The 20,854-nt window shown below is 38.0% G+C and overlaps 1 protein-coding gene across 7 annotated transcripts in view; it reads left to right on the forward strand.

Moving 5' to 3' along the window:
• The first annotated feature begins 270 nt into the window (after positions 1 to 270).
• ELAVL2 (ELAV like RNA binding protein 2) overlaps positions 271 to 20,854 on the forward strand; it is a 71,679-nt gene continuing 51,095 nt past the window's right edge. For 4 of the 7 annotated variants that reach the window (XM_065879801.1, XM_065879802.1, XM_065879805.1 and 1 more), the window contains exons 1-2: positions 271 to 342; positions 3,123 to 3,366. In XM_065879801.1, the coding sequence (XP_065735873.1) occupies positions 271 to 342; positions 3,123 to 3,366 (316 nt within the window). Of the gene's footprint in view, positions 343 to 3,122; positions 3,367 to 20,854 lie in introns of those variants that run through there. The other 3 variants (XM_065879803.1, XM_065879804.1, XM_065879808.1) reach the window with 2 other exon arrangements.

Here is a 20,854-nt window from a genome sequence, read left to right on the forward strand (position 1 = left end):
TAGATGCCAAGGTAACTAGTTAATACTGTTTTAAGATCAGGCTCTTAATTAAAAATGCTTAATTTGTGCAAGAAAACTACATGTTAAAATGAATTTGGAAAGATTAGATTGGAATTGCCTCAAATTCAATTAAGCCACACTGCATGGACGTGCTGGGAATATCAATACAATCACTGTAAATTTTGTACAAACTGATTTGTTGCATTATCTTGCTCATCTAACATACGGTACTTTTTGTGTCCATATTGCAGACGGCAACTCCAAACTAACATGGCAGTCAGACTGTGTGATGTGGCTTCTCTGCTTAGAAGTGGTTCGTGGGCAGCAGAGCCTTGGACCGGGGTCTGTGGGATTTTTCTTAAATTCTGTAGGCTACTTTTTTTTAGCATGTTGCAGGAGCGCTGAGGCCATACCAAACACTTGAACTTTTCATTTGGCGTACTAATTATTCTTATATTTAACCTATTGTGTGGTATGGCCATCATTAGGATGTAAAGCACATTGCAATTTTAGTGGTACATGTAGCATCAGAACCTGCTTTTGTATGTAACTTTTTATTATCTTATTTAGGATTTAGTACAGCCTCAAAAGAGTGACAAGCTTTTTTTTAAAAAAAAAAAAAGTTTTGGTATGGTCTGAATACTAAGTTACCGTAATTCTTTACATTCTGTTTACTATGTATTTTTTTGGTTACTAAATTTTGAAGTTATTTATAATTCCTGATGCTTAAAAAAAATGTCGAAATTGTAAATCTGGCTGAAAATTATTTGCCCAGTAACTGTTGAAAGAGTTTGCATTCTGTGAACAGTTGTGTTGAGCCTATCAATGGAATATGCATTATTTGTAAAATATAGCACATTAGTATCATTTTATTCTGAGCAGATGGTCCTATAGCTGAGAGATGCTGTAATTTTCAGCGCACACAGCCTACTGCAGCTGTTCACTTGAATGTTGGCTTAGGAGCTCATTCTTGCCACCTGAACATGGAAATAAATGTGCAATTAAGTGAGGAGTTGTTTGTTGTCCTTGCTAAATCCTGCTAATTTCTGTCAATGAACGCTTATATATTTCAAATGCCATCCCAGTGAGCTTTAGTCCGAATCTCTTATTAGGGTCTCATATAGTCTCCACATATACCCTAAGGTTTGAATAGTGATTTGTTTTAATTGGCCTTGGCCACTCTCATCTTGTAGCTCATTGTTTTCCTAACTGCTGGGCAGAGGTTAATCCCACAAGCATTTTGCTGTGGAAAGAGTGACCCATGGCTAATATTCTATAAAGTGAAACAGTTACGGTTTATTAGGAAATCTGAAACCTCCTTTCTCAGTGTCAGATAAGTTTGTTAATTATAATAAAATGCATATCTTGAATTGTTTCGGGTTTTTTAAAATATAGATTTCCAAAGGTTCCTTTATTTTCCTTCCCCCCCCCCCAAAGTATTCTCTGAAAATACTTGCTCAAGAGAGGTAGCTTGCAGTTTGCAGAGTAAACAACCCATTTCTTTGAAAAGGAGATGAAGTTATGGAAGGGTTATAGGTGGTTTGGTATTTCATAGATAGCCTGGATTTTTGTCTCCTGTTTTTTATCCTGATAACACTGATTCTTGTCCAGTCTGACCAGTCTCAATCTGTCCTATGCTGGCTTCTTTTATAAATATCTCTTGGCAGTAGAGATTTCTTCCTATTGCTTATCCACGGTTGTGCCCTTTTATTTTTCTTAGGCAATATGCTTTTTAAAAGACTTTTTTTCTCTTTTCTTGTAACAGTCTTTGCCTCTACTTTGCTTTTTTTATTTTACCTCAAATTCTTTGCCTTTTATATGTTAAAACTTCCCTAAAACTAGTATCCCATCTATTCAAAATTGTCAATTTTGAGAAGTACTTCTTTGTGGAGCTGAGAGATGGATGAAATATGAAGGATAATCCTTTCAGTGATGCTTTGATTTTTTTGGATTCCCCTACAAGCTTGGCTGTCCAAAGTAGATAGCTATTGGAGGATGGTTTTAGAGAATTTGGGGCTGTGGTTTGTAGCTCTGTTGCTCAAAGAGCATAGGATTGGTTTTTAGGAAACTAGATCCAAATTTGCTTACTAAGTGATTTTTAGAGTAGCCTGAACAGTTTGAGGCCATTTCCCCCAACTCTGCTATTTATTCTGTATCTGGAGTTTATAGATACCTTATCACTTGCATTTTCAACAGGCTTACATGCTCAAATGAAAATTCCTTGGGCTCGTCTGTTTGCAAAAGTTGATATATTTACATTGTTGTTTGGTGGACTGGATAGGGATTTTTAAATTTTTATTTTTCCTTTAAAGTCAGAGTCAAAGCAAAATACCATTTTGAATTGTTTGGGGATTTTATTTTGACGCTGTAGGTCAGCTACCTTGTTGGTGATCTTTAGCTGCCAAGGTTGACAAGAATGGCTTGTTAGATTCTACAAGGTACACTAAGTACTCAGTTTATTCCCCAAGTTATCCTACAAACCCTTTTGACGCCCTAACATATAACATTTGCTATTTTCTTATTTCTTACCAATGATAGAGGTATAAGATATTGTCAATTAAAAACATTTTCAATATGTAACCAAAACAGTACATGTTGACAAATTTATATTTTTTTAAAGTACTCTTGCTTCTTGATTTTAAGTTAATGGATGTGTCAGTTTTAGAATATTTGAACTTTTAGGCTAACTGAATATCTCTGCAAAGTTAGGTAGACCATTTTTGGGGGCTTGTTTTTGGCAGCATGTTGAGCACTTTTATTTTCTGGTATTTTTAGTCAGGGTTTAATTCTATGCACTTTGGTACTAAATTTCCTCAAGTCTGTGGACACATAGCAGGTGAGTAAGGGTATGTGGGTAGACCCAGAATGCGGTTCTAGAGAATGTTAAAGATTTAAATTGTGCTTATGTGCATGTATGGAATATGTATGTGAAAAGTACAATTGTGATCTTAAGTCGAATAGCTTAATGTGAAGTAAGAATTGCATAGGTGTCGCACTTTTTGAAGCTTTGTTGTAATTTCAGCTGAACGACTTGTGTTTAGTGACAGTGTTTAAATTCTTCGATGGAATCTCTAATAGTTTGTGAAATATGAATTCTGACATTTCTTATCTTCTGTTTTTAGCAGGTAATTGCTGCCATGGAAACACAACTGTCTAATGGGCCAACTTGCAATAACACAGCCAACGGTCCGACCACCATAAACAACAACTGCTCGTCACCAGTGGACTCCGGGAACACAGAGGACAGCAAGACCAACTTAATAGTCAACTATCTTCCTCAGAACATGACACAGGAGGAACTAAAGAGTCTTTTTGGGAGCATCGGTGAGATAGAGTCCTGTAAGCTTGTAAGGGACAAGATAACAGGTATGCAGTTTTATGTAAGGTTCCTCACGTGTAAAGGATTGTGTTTTAAGGTATGGGAAAATAAGTTTACTGCTTGTAAATGATTCAGTGCTCGAGTTTTACACATCTAGATTTTCTCTCTGTTTCTGGCTACATCAACAGTATGAAACTTAGCTTTAAAGAGTTTTAAGTTTTCCTTTTAAAGCATCAAATAATATAAGAACTAGACTTTTTTATAATCTGAACTATACAATAACATCTTTGAAAAATGCTTTAAAGGTGTGTGTGTGTCTGGAGCAGCAAGTATCATGTTAACCTTTAGTTTTGAGATCTTTGAGCTTACATGATTTAGCGTTTCAACAATGAAATACAAGGAGAATTGGTTTTTAGGAGAGGAAAAAACCTCTTAAAATGTCCTTTTTCTTAAGTCTCTATAGTCCTCCATTTGTATGGCCAAGTAAATGGTAATATTGACATTGTCAGTACGTAAATATTTGTACTGATAAAATTTGAGTTTGGTAAGATCTTAGCTTCTGGAAAAAGTGGTGTATGAGTGCTCCTCTTATAAAGATAAGAATGAAAAGATGAGTATTTAGCCTTTAATGATGGTATATTTTGAATATTGGGTAGTGGAAAATCTCCTTAGTGTTTTGTAAGATTTGACTAAATTTTTAGAATAAGGCAAAACCTAATTAAGGAGAGTGTTCTTGGCAGAGAAGGGTTAATGCTTCCTGCGGGAGTTGTTTTTAAACACTGAAAACGAATGAAGTGTAGACAGACTCTAGCTTTTTCATGTTACTGTTAAATTTGAGTGATGGTGTGTATTAAATGGCTTATAACCAAAATATTAAGCTAAATATTTGAAATGAGGAAAGGATACTTAAAGGCAGTTTTAGGAGTTGGACGAGGAGTCTGAACTTTGACTGGTCATATGATGTTGGTCACGTCAACCCTTGGCTTCAGCTTTAGGTTTCCCTTGGTATAATGAGGTAGAAGGCAGAGGAAGGGGCCCCTAGCTAATTTCTGAGGCCAATTCTGACTTTTTCTGAGATGGTACCTTTAGCTGTTCTTTTATCAAGACAACAGGGCTTATTGTCTCCAGGGTGACTTAGAGCTGTCACCTGAGCTTGGCCTCATAGTCGTATTTACTTGAGATACAGATTGAGGTTCACAGAGAGAATTTATTCATTAAAATCAAGTAAACCAAGTAAAAACTAAGTAAAACCTGGTTGTCATCAATCCATACATAATTATATTGTAACTAATTATGTTACTTAGATGTTCACCATGATTATCAGGAAGGTTTCTTTTTTGTTTTTGAATATTGATATTTGAATGGATGAGATTTTTCCATTTCTTTTTCCAAAATCAGTGTGAGCAGCATATGTAAAATTTATACGTGAAATTTATTAAAGAAACAGTTTTTGAAAAGTTGGGAAAAGTAGAGAACAAAGGCTTTTTATTACATGTGTCTGTCCTGGTACTGAATTTTATTTTATGTTTTTAGCAAAACAGCATCCTTTTATATGTGAATTTTGCAGTCTCTTCAACATAAATGTGATAAATGGTTTGAAGATTTTGACATAAATGATGAGATTTCTGGTTTGATTGCTTAGTAGTTATTCTTATTATTTAAAAAAATGTTGCTTGAACTAGGCATAAAGGTCACATTTTTTGTTATGGTAGATGAAAACAGTAAACCAATCATACATCCTTTGTATTAGGCATTTCCCACAGGAAACATTGCACAGATTTTCATCTCTTACCTCTGGTCAGTCTTGAATTATCTTACTCTTCTGTAAACCTTTTACTAGAGCTATTATGTGGCAAAATTGGATAAATTTGACTTCTGTATCTTCAGACCCTTTGCTTCTCTGGCTTTGCGTGGAGGATGGTAGTAATAGAACCACAGCACATGGGTAATTTGAAAGAGTACCTGGTTAGATACTTAGATACTGGCAAAGTGTGTTAACATTTGTTGTCCATTTCTTTCACTCCCTCACCCCATTGCCTTTTCAGGGAGAGCTGGATAATGGAGGTTTCCACCATAGTGAAATTTCTGTTTAAAATCTCTCATAAGCTGAGTACCCAAGAAAATGAACAGTGAGCACCAAGGTCAAAAGGTGTTTTTTCTAAGCGTAGTTCCATGATTTAGTCATAAATATTCTTCAAAATAACTGTTGCACTGACAGACAAGTTTGAGAAAAATCTGTACTCTGTAGTTTTTAAGAACCATATTGCAGATCATTAACATGATAAAAACGATTAAAATCCTGCAGTAAAGAAACCAGTTTGATTTACAGTTCCCCAGTCTTATTTAATCACAGAACTCATGGCGGGGGGTGTGTGGAAATACCTCCTTGACACTAGATTTCCATCGAACGTGTTGCTTTGGAAGTCATTTGTTAACTGGTTATCAGAAAATCTGTAATTCTTCCATAAAACCTGTTCACATCAATAAAATATGAGCATGTTTCATAAAATGAACATCCATGATAATGAACTATAAATTAAAAAGTTGAGTAGGCACATCGGAATACTAAGGACCTCTTCTAGTAACCCTGTTTTGATTTGGCCCACTAATGTCTTATTCTTGGTATATGTTAAATCAGTATTTAGACGGGTCTGAATTGTTTAGCTTCAAACATAAAATTACCTTAGATTTTTTTTTTTTGTTATTCTGAGTTTCTTACTAAGTACTTGTATTGAACAAAATAGTATAGTACATAGATTTCTAAAACTGGGTTTTGAATTGTTGCACTTGGCAAAGTGGGCATGTCTTCTGAAGAAGCTACTATTAACATATCTCTAAAAAGGTTTTGAAAGAATCTGTGGGGATTTGGACCCTGCCCTGTGGCATTTAGCATTAGTCATCTTGAGCAGTTTTTCAGTATATGTTTTTAGGCTCAGGGCAGAGTTTCTCAGTCCCTCTCTAATTATCCAACTTATTCTACCTCCTGGGGAGCTACCAGGGCAGCTCCTGGTATCTGATTTTGTAGGAGCGGGAGCATTAATTGATTGGGTTATAAGAAGACTGGGATCACTCTGTGGGAAGAAAATTTAAATCCCTCCTTTTCACTTTTCTTAAGTCTTTCCTTACTTACATAGTGCTAAAACTAAGAAACTGTATTTCAGGCACAAAATACCTAGTTAGGAAAGTATGTACCTCTTTCCTAAGTCCTAAAAGAGAGTATATCATTTTTAGATTGTGTCATTGTTAGCAAATTAATGTCACTATTTTGATAGAATGAGGATTAGGGAAATACATTAAGAAATGTGTTCAGTTTCAAATACAATTATCTTCTCTCTAGTCGAAATTCTATTTATTATGTTGTTCATCAGGCTTGCTTTGGGCTTATGCCAGCTTTATGCTTCACCCTGTTTCCTATCTATAGGCATTAATTATGAGAAGCTAATGCTGTTTGTACAGCTTAGCTGATGTCGGTCTGTCCCTTTGAGTTCTCAAATGCACTTCAGAGTCCTTGACACCTGCTGATGCTGCAGGAGTGAAATGGATTTTATGAAGCAGGGAATGAATAATAGAGCGTTGAGAGTCAGAAAAACCCTTGAGGTGACCTTAGCCAACCCCCTCGCTGACAGGTGAGGAGAGGCCCAGCTTTGTTGACATGTTGATTCCAAGACTACACATCTATTAAATGGCAGAGCAGGGACCCTAATTCTGGTTTTCTCCTTCTTCCCTAGCATGTTTCCTCCTTGCCTTTGTTGGAGGGCCAGAACTCACTCTTTAAAAGCTAAGCACAGGACCAGCTGATGAATTTCTAGTGAGACGTATAACTTGTACAGGGGTCACGAAGGGGCATCTTCTGGTGAGTGGTGAGTCTCCCACAGGAGGAGAGTGGAAGATTTTTGAGGGTCAAGGAGTGAGGGATACATAAAACTAATGAGAGCATCCATGCTTCTCTAGAAACTTTAAATCTATGGTTGTCAATTCAGATAGTCTAGCCCTGTGGTTCCCAAGTCTGGCTGCACACCCTTACCTGAGGGAGTTTTAAATAATAAAGGTTTCAGGGCTTCCCTGGTGGCGCAGTGGTTGAGAATCTGCCTGCTAGTGCAGGGGACATGGGTTCAAGCCCTGGTCTGGGAGGATCCCACATGCTGCAGAGCAACTGGGCCCGTGAGCCACAACTACTGAGCCTGCGCATCTGGAGCCTGTGCTCCGCAACAAGAGAGGCCACGATAGTGAGAGGCCCGCACACCGCAATGAAGAGTGGCCCCCACTTGCCACAACTAGAGAAAGCCCTCGCACAGAAACGAAGACCCAACACAGCAAAAATAAAAACATAAATAAATTAATAAACTCCTACCCCCAACATCTTCTTAAAAAAAAAATAATAAAGATTTCAGAGGCCCTGGGAATCTGTTGGCAGGAAAGCTCCCTAGGTGATTTGATGGGCAAGTGAGCAGTTTGGGGAATCATAGTCTTTATGGTCAGTAGAGTACCTGCATTGGAATCACTTGGGATGACTGTCTGAAATGCAAGTTCCTGGGCCCTGCCCAGATCTACCTGTGGAATCAGTCTCTGTAGGTAGGGCCTGGAATGTGCCAATTACCTGGGAGTTACTGACTTCTTTTCCTGAATATTTTGCAGGGAGATAGAACCAGGGATTTCCAGGTTTATCTGAATTCTGGCTGGAGGTGGGTGGGACAGCTGGGTGTAACGGCAGTGCCTAATTGTATGGCAAACTAAGTTTCAGATGCTGTTCCCTCCCCAGCTTTTGATCTCCTGGGGGTCAGGACTAGAAACGTTGAATGTAAAAGTCACTGGGCTGTGTCTTTACTGAATGCCTGACCTGTCCTTAAAAGAGTGTGTGCGTATGTAGGTATGTGCGTATGCACATACGTGTCTGTAAGTGTGTAATTAGTTTTCACGACTCCAGGATAGCTTGTTCTGTAGCTGTTAATTTTCCTTCAAAAAGAGCAGATAAGAGAATTATAGTTGAAGACCTCAGGTATTGAGTGTTGCTCTTTTTAGTTTTGATGTGATAGCTTCATTCTTAGCCTAGGAATTGCTTGAGGTGCGCCCTATGCTGACTCCATAAGCTGCCAATTAGAAGCTTTCAGACAAAATGGAAAAACAAAGGCCAAAACAAACATATAAAAATACAAATTACAGGGGCCCAGAGGAGGGGAGGGGCTTTGCAGATGTAGCTTATCTGTGGACAGGCAGTGCCTTGGATGGTAACACAGACCTCTTTTTTTTTTTTCCCCCTTCCTGAGGGCCCATGGGGTAAAAAATCTCATATAAAATGTGAGGGTTCTTAACTTATGTCCCTGTTGCTTCCTGAGAACTTCAAAGTTAGTTTTAATGCTGGTTTATTTTATGAGGATAATGTGATTTTCAAACTTTATTTTGATGACACGATATTTTCCCCTCCTCTTTTTAACAAATATACTCTTAGCTCCTCAGGATTGAAACAGATAAGTGGTATTTTATAAGTCTAATGCATACCTTCAAATTTAATAGCATTTATTTACTGTGATGAAGTCAGTCAATCACAGTGAGCCCAAGGCTGTGATGAACACTAATTTGAAAATGTGGTTGTGTGCATCAGTTACAGTCTTAAGGTCAGCTCTTAGTTGTAGGCATCCATAGTATCAAGAGATTAAGAATTCTGATTCTTGCAGACAGGTACTTGAAAAGATCTGGGCGGTTGGGTGAGTGGGTAGGTGGGTGGTGGTAGCTTAATAAACACCTCATTTTGCTGACTTTGGGTGCTATTTAATTAGAAATTTGGCAGAAAGGCTGGGTGTATGCCCAGGTATTCACAAAACAAGATAACTTGGCAGCGCAGGGTAAATGCCGTGATGCCTAGTGTATTAACTGTGGAATATACATTTGAATATGGCTGTCTTTAGATATTAGTGGCTAAATTTGTATAAAATGAAATTTATATAATATGAGATGAAATTTACTTTTTTGTGGTATTGAAGAAACTATTTGTCTATTTATCAATATATCTTTAAACCACATTATTTTTCCATGTCCTCTTGTTTCTTCCATACGTCATGACTAATCAGTCATTTCAAAAATTTGATGTTACTACTTGATGTTACTGGTTTTTATAAAGTTTCAGGGAAAAACTTTAAAATTTATTCTTTCAGGTTTATTTTTCTCCACTCAGACCTAACTTGGGTGTTTTATAGAACAATTTTCAAAGTGTCAGTCTTGATTAATTTAGATGAAGGATTTCAGGATGATGAAATTAGAAATTTATATGATTTAAGAAACCAAGTACGTTTTTTTTTTTCTTTTTTTAAAAAAATCATCGTCAGGGAGGAAAAGCTTTCCTCCACCCTCTTAGTTTAATTTGCAAGCCCCCAATTACTGAACCTAACAAAAGATAGGTTATACAATGTTATATGTCCATTGTATCTCAGTGAAACTGGGGGAAAAAGGGATTAACAGAAGAGGCAATTCAGTTTTTAGTAATATTTCACATGCATTGGAGTTCACAGAAAAAAAGTGAAGCAAAGAAGTTGTTAGACTCTGAGGCTTACATACCATTTTAACAAAGCAAAGGGGGTTTGGGTTCTGAGGGTGGGTAAATTGTAGGGGAGTGACCAAGAAAATATATAGGGGGAAATAATGGAAGATGAGAGCTATTTTAGCAAGGTTTATCTATGCAGATTCATCTTGGTGCTGACTCTCCATCCCCAGTGGTAAGAGTTGCTCTCCTCTTCCTGGTATAGGAGAGGGGAACACCTTCACAAGGGAAATTTATAACCTGCTTTTAGGCAGAAAAGAGTAGGGCAGAGAAGAGTACTCTTCCTGCATCTGTTGATTCTTAATTGCCTTTAACTCAAAATATTCCTTATGCTTATAACTGGCATATTTGAGGGGTGGCAAGGCATATTCTGACTCTCTTCACCATGAAATAAGTTTAACTCTCAGCAGACTTAGAAGAGTTTCTTCTTCTGATAGCCTGTGGTAATGAAACCTTAAATGACTAGTTTCTGGGAAGAAAAACATCTATTGTGAGGATATGGAAAAGTTTGAAAGAGAACTGTTCCTGATTAATTTGTAAATCATCTGGATTTTTGTTTCTCTGATTTCTTGATGGTGATCTTTGTATTAATTTGTTTTATTCCACTAGAAGGAAATGAAGAAAAGTATTGTAACTCTCAAGAGCAGGTTGCACAGTTCTCCAGCAGATTTTGAAGACTATTTACTGTGAAAATGAGGTTGAACCTGTTGGTTAAATGAAGTTTAGGAGTTTTGATTCTGTGCTTTCTTGGCCCTTGTCACTGGGACATTTTGCCAATAGGTTAGGAACATAGTGTTTTAGTGCCCTTGACCTTACTGCGTCATTAGTTTGATACAAAACATTGTTAATGTATGCAAATTCATAGAAAACAGAATACAGTTGAAGTTCTTTTGTAAGGATTCACCCCTTGAAATTTAGCAAGATATGAATGCGTGTGTGCTCTTCGCTATTCCAGACCTTTCCACAGTGTTTCTTCTAGTTTTTGTTTACTTTTACATCAGAAAAAGTATACATACATACATATGTCTATACATCAGGTGGTATAGAATAGAAACCATTTTCAATTTATTACTTAGTGGCTGTCATCATAATGATGGAAAAATGTAGATGAGAAAAAGATGAACTAAATGGAAGAACATAAAGAACAAATTCTGATCCAGGAATCCTTCTTCTTTTTAAAATCTATTGAATGCTAAAATTCTGTTTCTCAGGTATGCAATTGATTTATCAATCTGCTTTTCTTTTGGTGGATTTTACTCTATTTTACTGCCTTATCTGTTACACTACCTTAGCACCAGCCTTTGCTTTCTTAACTTTCTAAATTATGAGTAGAGCAAAGTGTTTTTCTTTTGCACCTATTGGAACATTTCCTTTTAAGTATTACTTGAACAGAATAGTTGATTGTTGAAACTAAAGCTGTGCTTCAGAATTTGCCACCTTCTTTTGAGCTTGTTCTAAGTTACTTGACTTTCAAGTCCACTGCTGCTACTGAATTTTGAGAGCTGGGGAAACCATCAGAGTGTCCTTTCCAGCTAAAAACACTAACTTTAAAAAATATTTTCTGGGCTTCCCTGGTGGCGCATTGGTTGAGAGTCCGCCTGCCGATGCAGGGGACACGGGTTCGTGCCCCGGTCCGGGAGGGTCCCGCGTGCCGCGGTGCGGCTGGGGCCCGTGAGCCGTGGCCGCTGGGCCTGCGCGTCCGGAGGCTGTGCTCCGCCACGGGAGAGGCCGCAACAGTGAGAGGCCCGCGTATCGCCCAAAAAAAAAAAAAAAAATATTTTCTGTCATTTTACTTGTGAGTGTCTTTTGATCTGTCAGGCCTATGCAGTGACTCATTTAGCATGATTTACTTCTTTTTTTAACATTTAATTAATTACTTATTTTTTGGCCGTGCCACACAGCTTGCGGGATCTTAGTTCCCTGACTCAGTGATTGAACCCGGGCCGTGGCAGTGAAAGCATCAAGTCCTAATCACTGGACTGCCAGGGAATTCCCTAGCATGTTTTACTTCTTAATGTATCTGGTTTTGCTTCTTAAAGTATCAGAATGTCAGTTTTTGACATCATTGGATATCCCTTTTGTTGGTTATGGTATCTGTCATACATTTTTTGAGAGACTTCAAGCTGTAAAGCAGCATTGGCAGCTCTTCCAAGTGTTGTGAAGAAATGGAGCCTCATTTAAAACTATATTTCTTGTGATCTAACTACTCAGTAGTCTCTTACATCATACATCACCATAGGTAATTGAGGGGTGATGGCAGAGGCCACGGTCTAAGACCTGCCGTCCTCCCTGTTGGAGGACCCCTGCCCATCCCAGAGGGTCTTAGACATAGCCTCCCTTGGCTGGCCCAGCCCTACCCTGAGCCAGAGCACAGGGTAAGTGTGTTCAACCAGAAGAACGAGGAGGGCTTTTCTGTCTTTCAGATCAGACTGTCATCCACTTCTAGTGTGCTGTGCCTGTGCTGAAGAAGTACATTTCTTTGGAATCCAAAGAGCAAAAGTTGCACAGGGTTCCCTGAAGCCTAGAGCCTCTGGGTGGGGCTGAGTGGGAGGAGGGGAGACAACCATCTGTACCTCTTGCGGCCCAGGAGACTGACCATTTAAGAAGAAGAAGAAAGCAATATTCAGTTTAAACTGCGTTGATAAGCGTTTCTTCCCATCTTTCCATGTGAAATGGACTTTGAACGCAGGGGTGGTAATAGTATTTACCAAACCCCTGTGTACACTAGGGTTGTTATTATGTTATTAGCTTAGCTTGGCATCAAGTTCTTGGGATTAACATTGAAACAAAATGCCTGCTGTCTTCAACTCCCCTGCTAGGGAGGTGGGCTCATGAGCACTACGTTTAGAGGTTTTAGCCTAGAAAGAACGCGTTACACTTAAGTTTAAATCCCAGCCTAGGCACTTGCTTTAGATGAACTATTTGACTCCCAACTTGAGTTTCTTCCATAAAGTGCCTAGCATGTTGGGGTACTCTCTGTGTCCCCAGTCCCTTCTTACCAGTTAATATTCATTTGGTTAGAAGACAGTTGTAGATGTTTTTTTCTTTGGGTAAACTGATTTTTGAAAAACATCTCCAAATAAATCTGTTGTCTTAGAATTCTTAGATTTTCTCATGATGTGGGAAGTTTGCAAAGCTAATTTCCTGTTCTTTGCTTTCTAGGTGATTTGACGAATAAAATTGATTTTCTAGGAGTGGGACAAAGTGGGACTAGGAAATACAAGGCAGGACTTGTGAGCCCAGAAAGATGATTAATGATATTACACCAGCTTCTCTGAACTAGAGCACTGGAGTATGGAGTTATTGCTCTGTGTGGTATTGTGTGAATGTTATTCAGAATGAATTAGCTTGACTTAAAATATGAACGTACTCTAAGCCAAGCTTCCCCAGTGGAGTGTTATTGATCTGGAAGGTCCACAAGTGGTTAAATAGAGCCATGAGGTATCAGATAGATGAAAACTAACTGAGGCTTGTTTTCACTGTTACTGACAGCTTCTTCCTTAAGATTAATACCCCTTTAATATAAATTGTAAATACCAGTACTAAATATTCTAATTTCATAAAGTAAGGTTTTCAAGTAGAGAAATAGAGATGTGTGTGTGTGGATATTAAGAAGCCCAGTATTCCTGTAGTGTTAGCAGATCAGAGGACTTAGAAAAAAAATTGCTGCCCCTTTGTTTTCTTTCTGTTGAAATATTCATTGAAAGCATTTAAAGCATTGCTTTATTCAGTCATCACAGATTTTACAGATTCTAGTTTGTGTAGGGGGGGTTGGTGATTTCCATGAGGGCATGGTTAACTTAGCAGATGCAATTTTACATCTTGTTTTCCTTTTTTTGTTAAATCCTTATGCATATTGTGAATTAGAGTTTATTTTTAGCTCTTAATGAGTTCTTTTCTCATCATTGTACTTTTTGTTGGAACTCTGTTTTCTACATAATGCTTTGATTTTGAAGGGGGAGTGTATATGGCTCACAAGTCTTGTATCCATCCCCAATCCCCACTCCAACTCAGCTAGAATTTGCATTTTTTTCATTTGAGGCAATAGATCTGGTTATGTTACCTTGTAGAGTAGATGTGGTGATGCCCTTGACTCTTCACAACCTGTTTGACCTTTGGGATTTATCCTGAGAAAGTCAGATTCTCCCTTTAAAGTAAGGTTTAAAGGAGACATATCTGCATGTAAACAGGTAAGCCAGAATCATTTCATTGTATTCAAGGTCACTGGAGCCTGAGGGAGCAACTTTATTTCTTCACGTTTTGAGCTTTAAATCCAGTCTTAAGGAGTCACTGGGTCATTAACACTGGCCTCCAAGATACTATGTTCTGAATCCTTCCTAACCTTGATACTTGTCTCTGAGAGCTTTTTTCATACCACTAAAATGAATTATAGTTGCTTTTAGTCCACTTTAAAATGTATCTAAATAGGCTGGTTATGGTGTGTCAGATCAATTGATATCTCTTCTATAAAATAAAAGCACTTTCCTAAATGATCTGAAATCGTATCTAGCCCTAGAATTCTGTGACTTTTCTCTTGTGAACATAACTGCAAAGTTAGTTCTTCTCAAGCATAGTGCTTAGGGATTCTGACATGGATGGTGCAGACAGCATATTACCTTTTCAAACAGAATGATTTGGGATCTAACACTTAACCTCAAGATATTTAACCAGGGTTGTTTTTAGACCCTTATATTCTTGGTATTTCTGGGCCTTTATTTCAGGGGTAGATTCCCTCCATTCATGTTGTAATCAGGTTAAAATACAGAATTGTCAATACTGATTTGTTACTGTGTTTTTTTATCAATACATTTCCTTTTGTAAGTGCTGGAAATTGGAAGCCTTTCCAAAAAGGCATGATAAGGTTGTTCACTGCATTATATCCCCCAATTCCATATTTGGGAACATTAAAAACAGACCTAATGAGCTATTAAAAATCAGAATGTGGAATCTTCTGAGCTTAGGTTCATTGATTTTTTTTGAAATTTTAGTTCTCTAAGTGTTTATGGAAAACAACATTATGTGGACATAGCCATCATGTAAGGAGGGCATCTAATATTCTTTCCTGGTTTCTAGAGCTGGACAGCAGAGTTTGAGAGTCCCTCCCGCCTTTTTTTGAGGGTGGTGGTGGTGAGATATTGCAAATGAACTTAATTTAGTGTATACAGTTCTTAGGTGATTTTGGGTAGGTGAAAGTAAACATCAAAGAGGGAGGAGTGAGGCTTAGCTGTTTCTCAAGACCAAATTCTGCCACATGTACAGACATGTAGCAAGCTGGCCCTAAGTGACTGATATAGTTACTTTGCAAGCTTAATGAAGTCCCAGTTCTCTGTTCTTTTTTAGGTGCTTCGAACACACCTTCTATGAAATGTTCACTTGAGGCTGACAGCATTCCAGAGGTGGGGATCTGTGCCCTCTGTTTGCATGTGCAAAAGGAAATCCTTCTAAACAAAGGCTAAACCCAGGACCATTTCATATTTAGGGGTCCTATCCATAAGGGTACAAGTTAAAGCCATCTTGGATTCTTGTGTCCTGTTTATACAGGGGTGGGTAGTGTTTGTAAACTACTTTAGCACATCTGCATATCTTGAATACCTTTGATTTTACCAATGAGACCCCATTTCTAACTCTCATTACACTAATTAACAATAAGTAGCTTAAGGAACAAAAACCCATTTTGACATTCATTATACTAATTAGCAGAGAAATGGTTGTTGATTTAGATATGGATAGTAGATAGTCTTGTTAACTAGTCACTTTCGGAGGTTGGTCCTTACTTGTGTTTTGCTAGTTAATTATTCCTGGGCTGTGTGTGCATTCAGGATAGTGTGTTAGATGACCACTCCTAGAATTAAAGCTACTGGCACATAAATAACATCACACTGATTCATGACAAATTAAAAAAAAAATTAATTGTGGTAAAATATATATATAACATAAAGTTTACCATTTGAACCGTTTTAAGTGTATAGGTCCACGACATCAAGTGTATTCACAGTGTTGTGCAGCTATCACCACTATTTGTAGAACCAGCTCATCATGCCAAACAGAAACTCTGTACCCATTAAACAGTAACTCCCCACCCTGTTTCCCCCAGCCATCGGCAACCACCATTGTACTTGTTATCTCTGTGAATTTGCCTATTCTGGGTACCTCATATAAGTAAAAAGTGAAATTGTACAGTATTTGTTATACCAAAGTACTTTCTTATTTTTTTATAAATTTATTTATTTTATTTACTTACTTTTGGCTCTGTTGGGTCTTCGTTGCTGCGTGTGGGCTCTCTCCAGTTGTGGCGAGCAGGAGCTACTCTTCGTTGCAGTGCATGGCCTTCTCATTGCGGTGGCTTCTCTTGTTGCGGAGCACGGGCTCTAGGGTGCATGGGCTTCAGTGGTTGCAGCTCAGTAGTTGTGGCACATGGGCTCGGTTGCTCTGCGGCATGTGGGATCTTCCAGGACTGGTGCTCAAACTCGTGTCCCCTGCATTGGCAGGCGGATTCTTAACCACTGTGCCACCAGGGAAGCCCTACCAAAGTACTTTAAAAGTAAATTTTTATATATATATATATACACACACACACATATATATATAATTTACTTCTAAAATACTTTTAAAAATAATATATATAATATTTATAACATATATATTGTATATATAGTAATAGTTTCAGGAGATACTAAATTTCTTTCTTTGGACCATGGGCTTTTTCTGTGTATTTTATTTCCTTTCATTTCAACTTGCCTTTAGGAATCAACCCCTTCCTTTGAAATAATTTCTTTGTTTTCAAACTTAGTTCTTGCCAGTTTCCCATAAAAGGAAAATCCAGGTAAAACAGTGAATTTGTGCAGTATTTAATCAGATTGCTCACTACTTGCAGGGATTTCATCTTGTCCCTTTGCAGTGGTCCAGCCTGGTTCAGGCTTGTTTTCTTCTTTTGGAAGTTTCCTGCCATCTCCATGGCATAACGTCAGGCCACCTGGAAGAAGAGGCAGTGGCACACACGGTAAATTCAGAAAAGAACTAAAGCAGCTTTACTCTCCAGCAGTTTTCTCTGCCTTCACCCTTTTTTCTACTTCCTCTTCTCCCAGAGAGTCACAGCGTCCAGGGATGACCGCCTGTGGGGTGTCCTGGGACACAGGGCGATGGCTCCAGACTTCTCTTTATCTCACTTCATCCTTTCCTCCACTGAGAACCTGAAGGAAATCTTGGCAGAAAGCTGTTGCTCAGTAGAAGGAGCCAAAGAGGGAAAAATAGAAATTCCCTTCTATAGTTTTAGCTTTTCCTTCCATTTTTCTTTCTTCCCCAGCACTCCTTCTACCCACCCCACCCCACCCAATCCCACCTCCCCTAAAAAAAAAAACCCAGCCAGGGACATTCCTTTTTAGACCACAGGAACAATTACTGTAGTAAAGAAAGCCTTAAGCATCTTCCTGCAGCAACTTTGGGAGACAGATGCTGATGTAGGTTGAATTTAGAGGCAGGTGGTGGCCCGTTTCTGCCTTTACATTATTTCAGATTCTATGCTACTGAGTAGAGCAGTCTTCCTTTAAAATTTTCGGTCGCATATCTTCGCCTCCTGCCTTCTCTGTTGGCATCTGCCAGATGCCTGCTGGCTACAGGAACATCATTCCACGCTTAGTGACTGTATTTATTTTCAGTGCTGGCTATTGACAACTTAAAGAGCAATTCCATGAGTTGAGACTTAGCAGAAAGGCTCCCCCGGTGGAGGCTTTAATAAAATAATAAAAAAAAGTTAATACTTTTTATAGTTTAAGGTCTTAATTCAGGCTTCATGCAGACTTCTCCACGCTGCGTTCTTTGTGGCGAGCTACCAAAGACCTCTTATTGGGATAGGGAAGATGTTCCTCTGGAGCTGTAAGTTCTTGACCGGTATTAGTGGTGAAAGTGACTCAGGTTAGCAGCCTTTGTCGAACTAAGAATCTTGGCATGCTGGAGAATATAAGCCAGTGTTGGGTACTTGATTCAGGGTAGTGACTATCTGTTAAAGAGATCCTGAGTCACAACATACTCTGATAATGTAATTTCTTACATTTTTTGCACCTTATTTTTAAGGTGTGGTAGAGGTGGAGGGAACTGGTCATAGTTTGCAGAGGGAGATGCAGAATGTTCTAAACTGGTGACTTTCTTTTGTTTTTGAGCTAGGAGTTAGAAGCAATGCTTTCTATATGCAGGGGATGGTCTGGTCCACTAGTGATTTGTTGATTTATTCCATTTTATGGTCAATCTTTGAAGCAGTCTTTTATTTGATCAGAAATAAGAGAGGTATTTCTTTTCAGTTTGTATGGAGAAATTTGTAAGACCCTTCATGGATGCAAGAGAAGATTGTCTCTCTGATTTCATAAGACCATTCCATATTGAGGTATTCTCTTTCCTGGTGTACAGTTGGTGGGAGTATAGTTCCAGAAGCCAAGAGACAGGTTCTCTCTGTCCTTGCCTTAGTATAGACAAGGGGCCAGTATGGGACCCAAGCAAAATCAATTAAGTATTTTCTCCCAAGACCTCAAGGAAGTGATGCAAGGATGAGATGGTGATGGTGACCCATCTCATCAGACTGTGTGTTTTAGATCTGAGATGATGGCTGTTCTTTTCACTACTTAGCCCACTGGAGCCTGGTTCCCAACCCCTATTGATTCTGAAAATTTCTGTGCCTCTTCCAATAAATTCCCTTTTGCTAGTTAGCTAGAGTCAGTTTATGTTACTTGTAACATAGAACTCTAGTGAAACGATTCTTGCTTAATTCACATTTCTGTCTCTGTGTGTCAGAGTTTACTTTTCTACACACCCAAAAGTAAGCTTACTGATTTTTTTTTTTTTTTTTTTTGGTTGACATCACATTGACCCATAAGAAAGTAACTTTTGAAATTGCTTAGAAGTCCCTGTTTTGAACTCACCGTCTTTCCACACAGGGCTGTCAAAGAAGGTGCAGGTTCCAGGCCTCACTTTCTAGATAACATCTTGTTTAGACCAGAAAGTTTTCCATTAGGAAGTTATTTGAATCGAAATGGGAGATTGAACCCTTTTTTGGCTCAGGTCATATTTCCAGTTAGTTGGATACCTTTCACACCTGTATCATTCTAACGTGAATTTTTAGTTCTTTAACATACCATGTGTGTTCAGCTAGATTCTCTAAAGCACCTATGATGTGGAAGAAGTTAAGCTGCAGTCTAGAGTCATCAGATACTCAGACATATTACTGCTTCGTAGGGATAAAGGTGTTGTGATTTTTATTTTGGTTTGTTTGGAACAGCTTTTACCTCTGATGGAGTCTGAGGGTTGTTGTTTAAGGACTATCTTTCACTTCTAACAAAACAATTACCCCTTTTTGTATGGTACTCTTTATTGCCAGTAACCCTTCAGGGTTCGCATCCTGACCATTTTCCCAGTGTCTGTAGGGTCACAGTTTTCCCTCCCTTGAACCTGTTAAATTTGTCATAGCTATAATAGATGAACTGCCCAAGCTGACCGCTTACTTGCCCTGAGACTTTTAGCTTTGAGGAAAACAAAAGCTATTGGTAAAGATGTCTGTCTCTGTTTTGCCAGGTATATACGTATGTGTATTTTATAAAGTCACTTGGCTCTATCTTTCAAAGAGTTGACTCATATTTGATTCACATTGTCATTGGTGGAGGAAACCGAAGTTCTGATATAATTATGCAAAAGTCATAGATGCAATGAAGATAATTGATATTCTGTCCTAAATAACATCTTGTGACTTCTCCCCCATTTCATTATGTTCTGTGGTCACTACTTTCCTCCTTGAGTGAGATCACCAGTAGTAATGGCATTCTCTGTGGTCACTCAGCTGGTTAATCTTCAGAGGTCAGTAATATTTGGTGGCTCCTGCTGTTTATAGTAGCTGATGAGAGGCATATACCTTGTAGAAAAACAAGTTTGCTTGTGATTAACCTTCGTTTATTCCCTCTGCTTACTTAGTCATCGTTTAATTAAAACCCGTTGGTTTCTAGCCATGTGGGGACATAGGTATGCTTAGAGGCGTTAAATTTCTGTGTTCCATAGAGTCAGTGGTATACATCATCAGTATCAATTTTTTTGAACAGTCTTCAGTTCTCTTCGAAAAGATCAAATTCTAGTTTTATCTTTATTTTTAGTATTTTTATTTCTAATCATTGATTTTTATTTCTAATCATTTTTATTTCTAATCATTTATTTCTAATCATTGATACTAAATGATTAGGAACTTATTTCTAATCATTTAGTATTTTTATTTCTAATCTTAACTTTGAAATACGATCAATTTTATGTTCTTACCATGCAACCTGTTAAGAGATTTATGTAAGCTTTAGAGGATTAGAATGGGATTTCTGTTCAAGTAGCTTTAAGTAAAAACACAGCATGGAGGTGGGAAGAAGGATGGCCTGGCCAACATATTACCAGGTTTTAGGAAATGATACAGAAAATCTTTGAATAACACCTTAATTCGGCTGTAGATTCTGCATTCAGAAAACAAAATCCTGTGGAGATTGTAAAAATCTCACTTAGCTCCTGGTCACTTGATTTGAATTTCCATAGAAATTTTGCTTCACTTTTTTTTTTTATCCTAGATGAAAGTGATAGAAAATTAAAATGAAGGAACACCTTAGCTTTGTAAGGAATGATGGAATCAAAGGCTTAGGCAGCAGTCAAGATTGGGAAGTAATTATATCTTATGGTAAGATTTAAAATTTGACCAAGGACAATTATTTGACGAAATTTGGTAACTAATATAGTTATCACTATGGTTAACCTTTAGGGTTTTCTTTTCCTGGATATTCAACCAGAAGTCTTGAATTGCTAGGAAAGAGAAGAAATTATGGGTTAATTCCCATGTTTTAAGAGTGGAAGGACTATAATTAAGATGGCCAAGTAGCATAGAATACTTAATTGAATTTTTAAATTATATGTTTAATGTAATCTTTCATATTCTGGAGGCTTATGAAAAATAATTTGCCCCTCTTCCTTGCTTCAAAAGAATGCTGTTTAGAACC

This window comes from Phocoena phocoena, chromosome 6 (genome assembly GCF_963924675.1).
Source record: "Phocoena phocoena chromosome 6, mPhoPho1.1, whole genome shotgun sequence".
Lineage (NCBI taxonomy): Eukaryota > Metazoa > Chordata > Mammalia > Artiodactyla > Phocoenidae > Phocoena > Phocoena phocoena.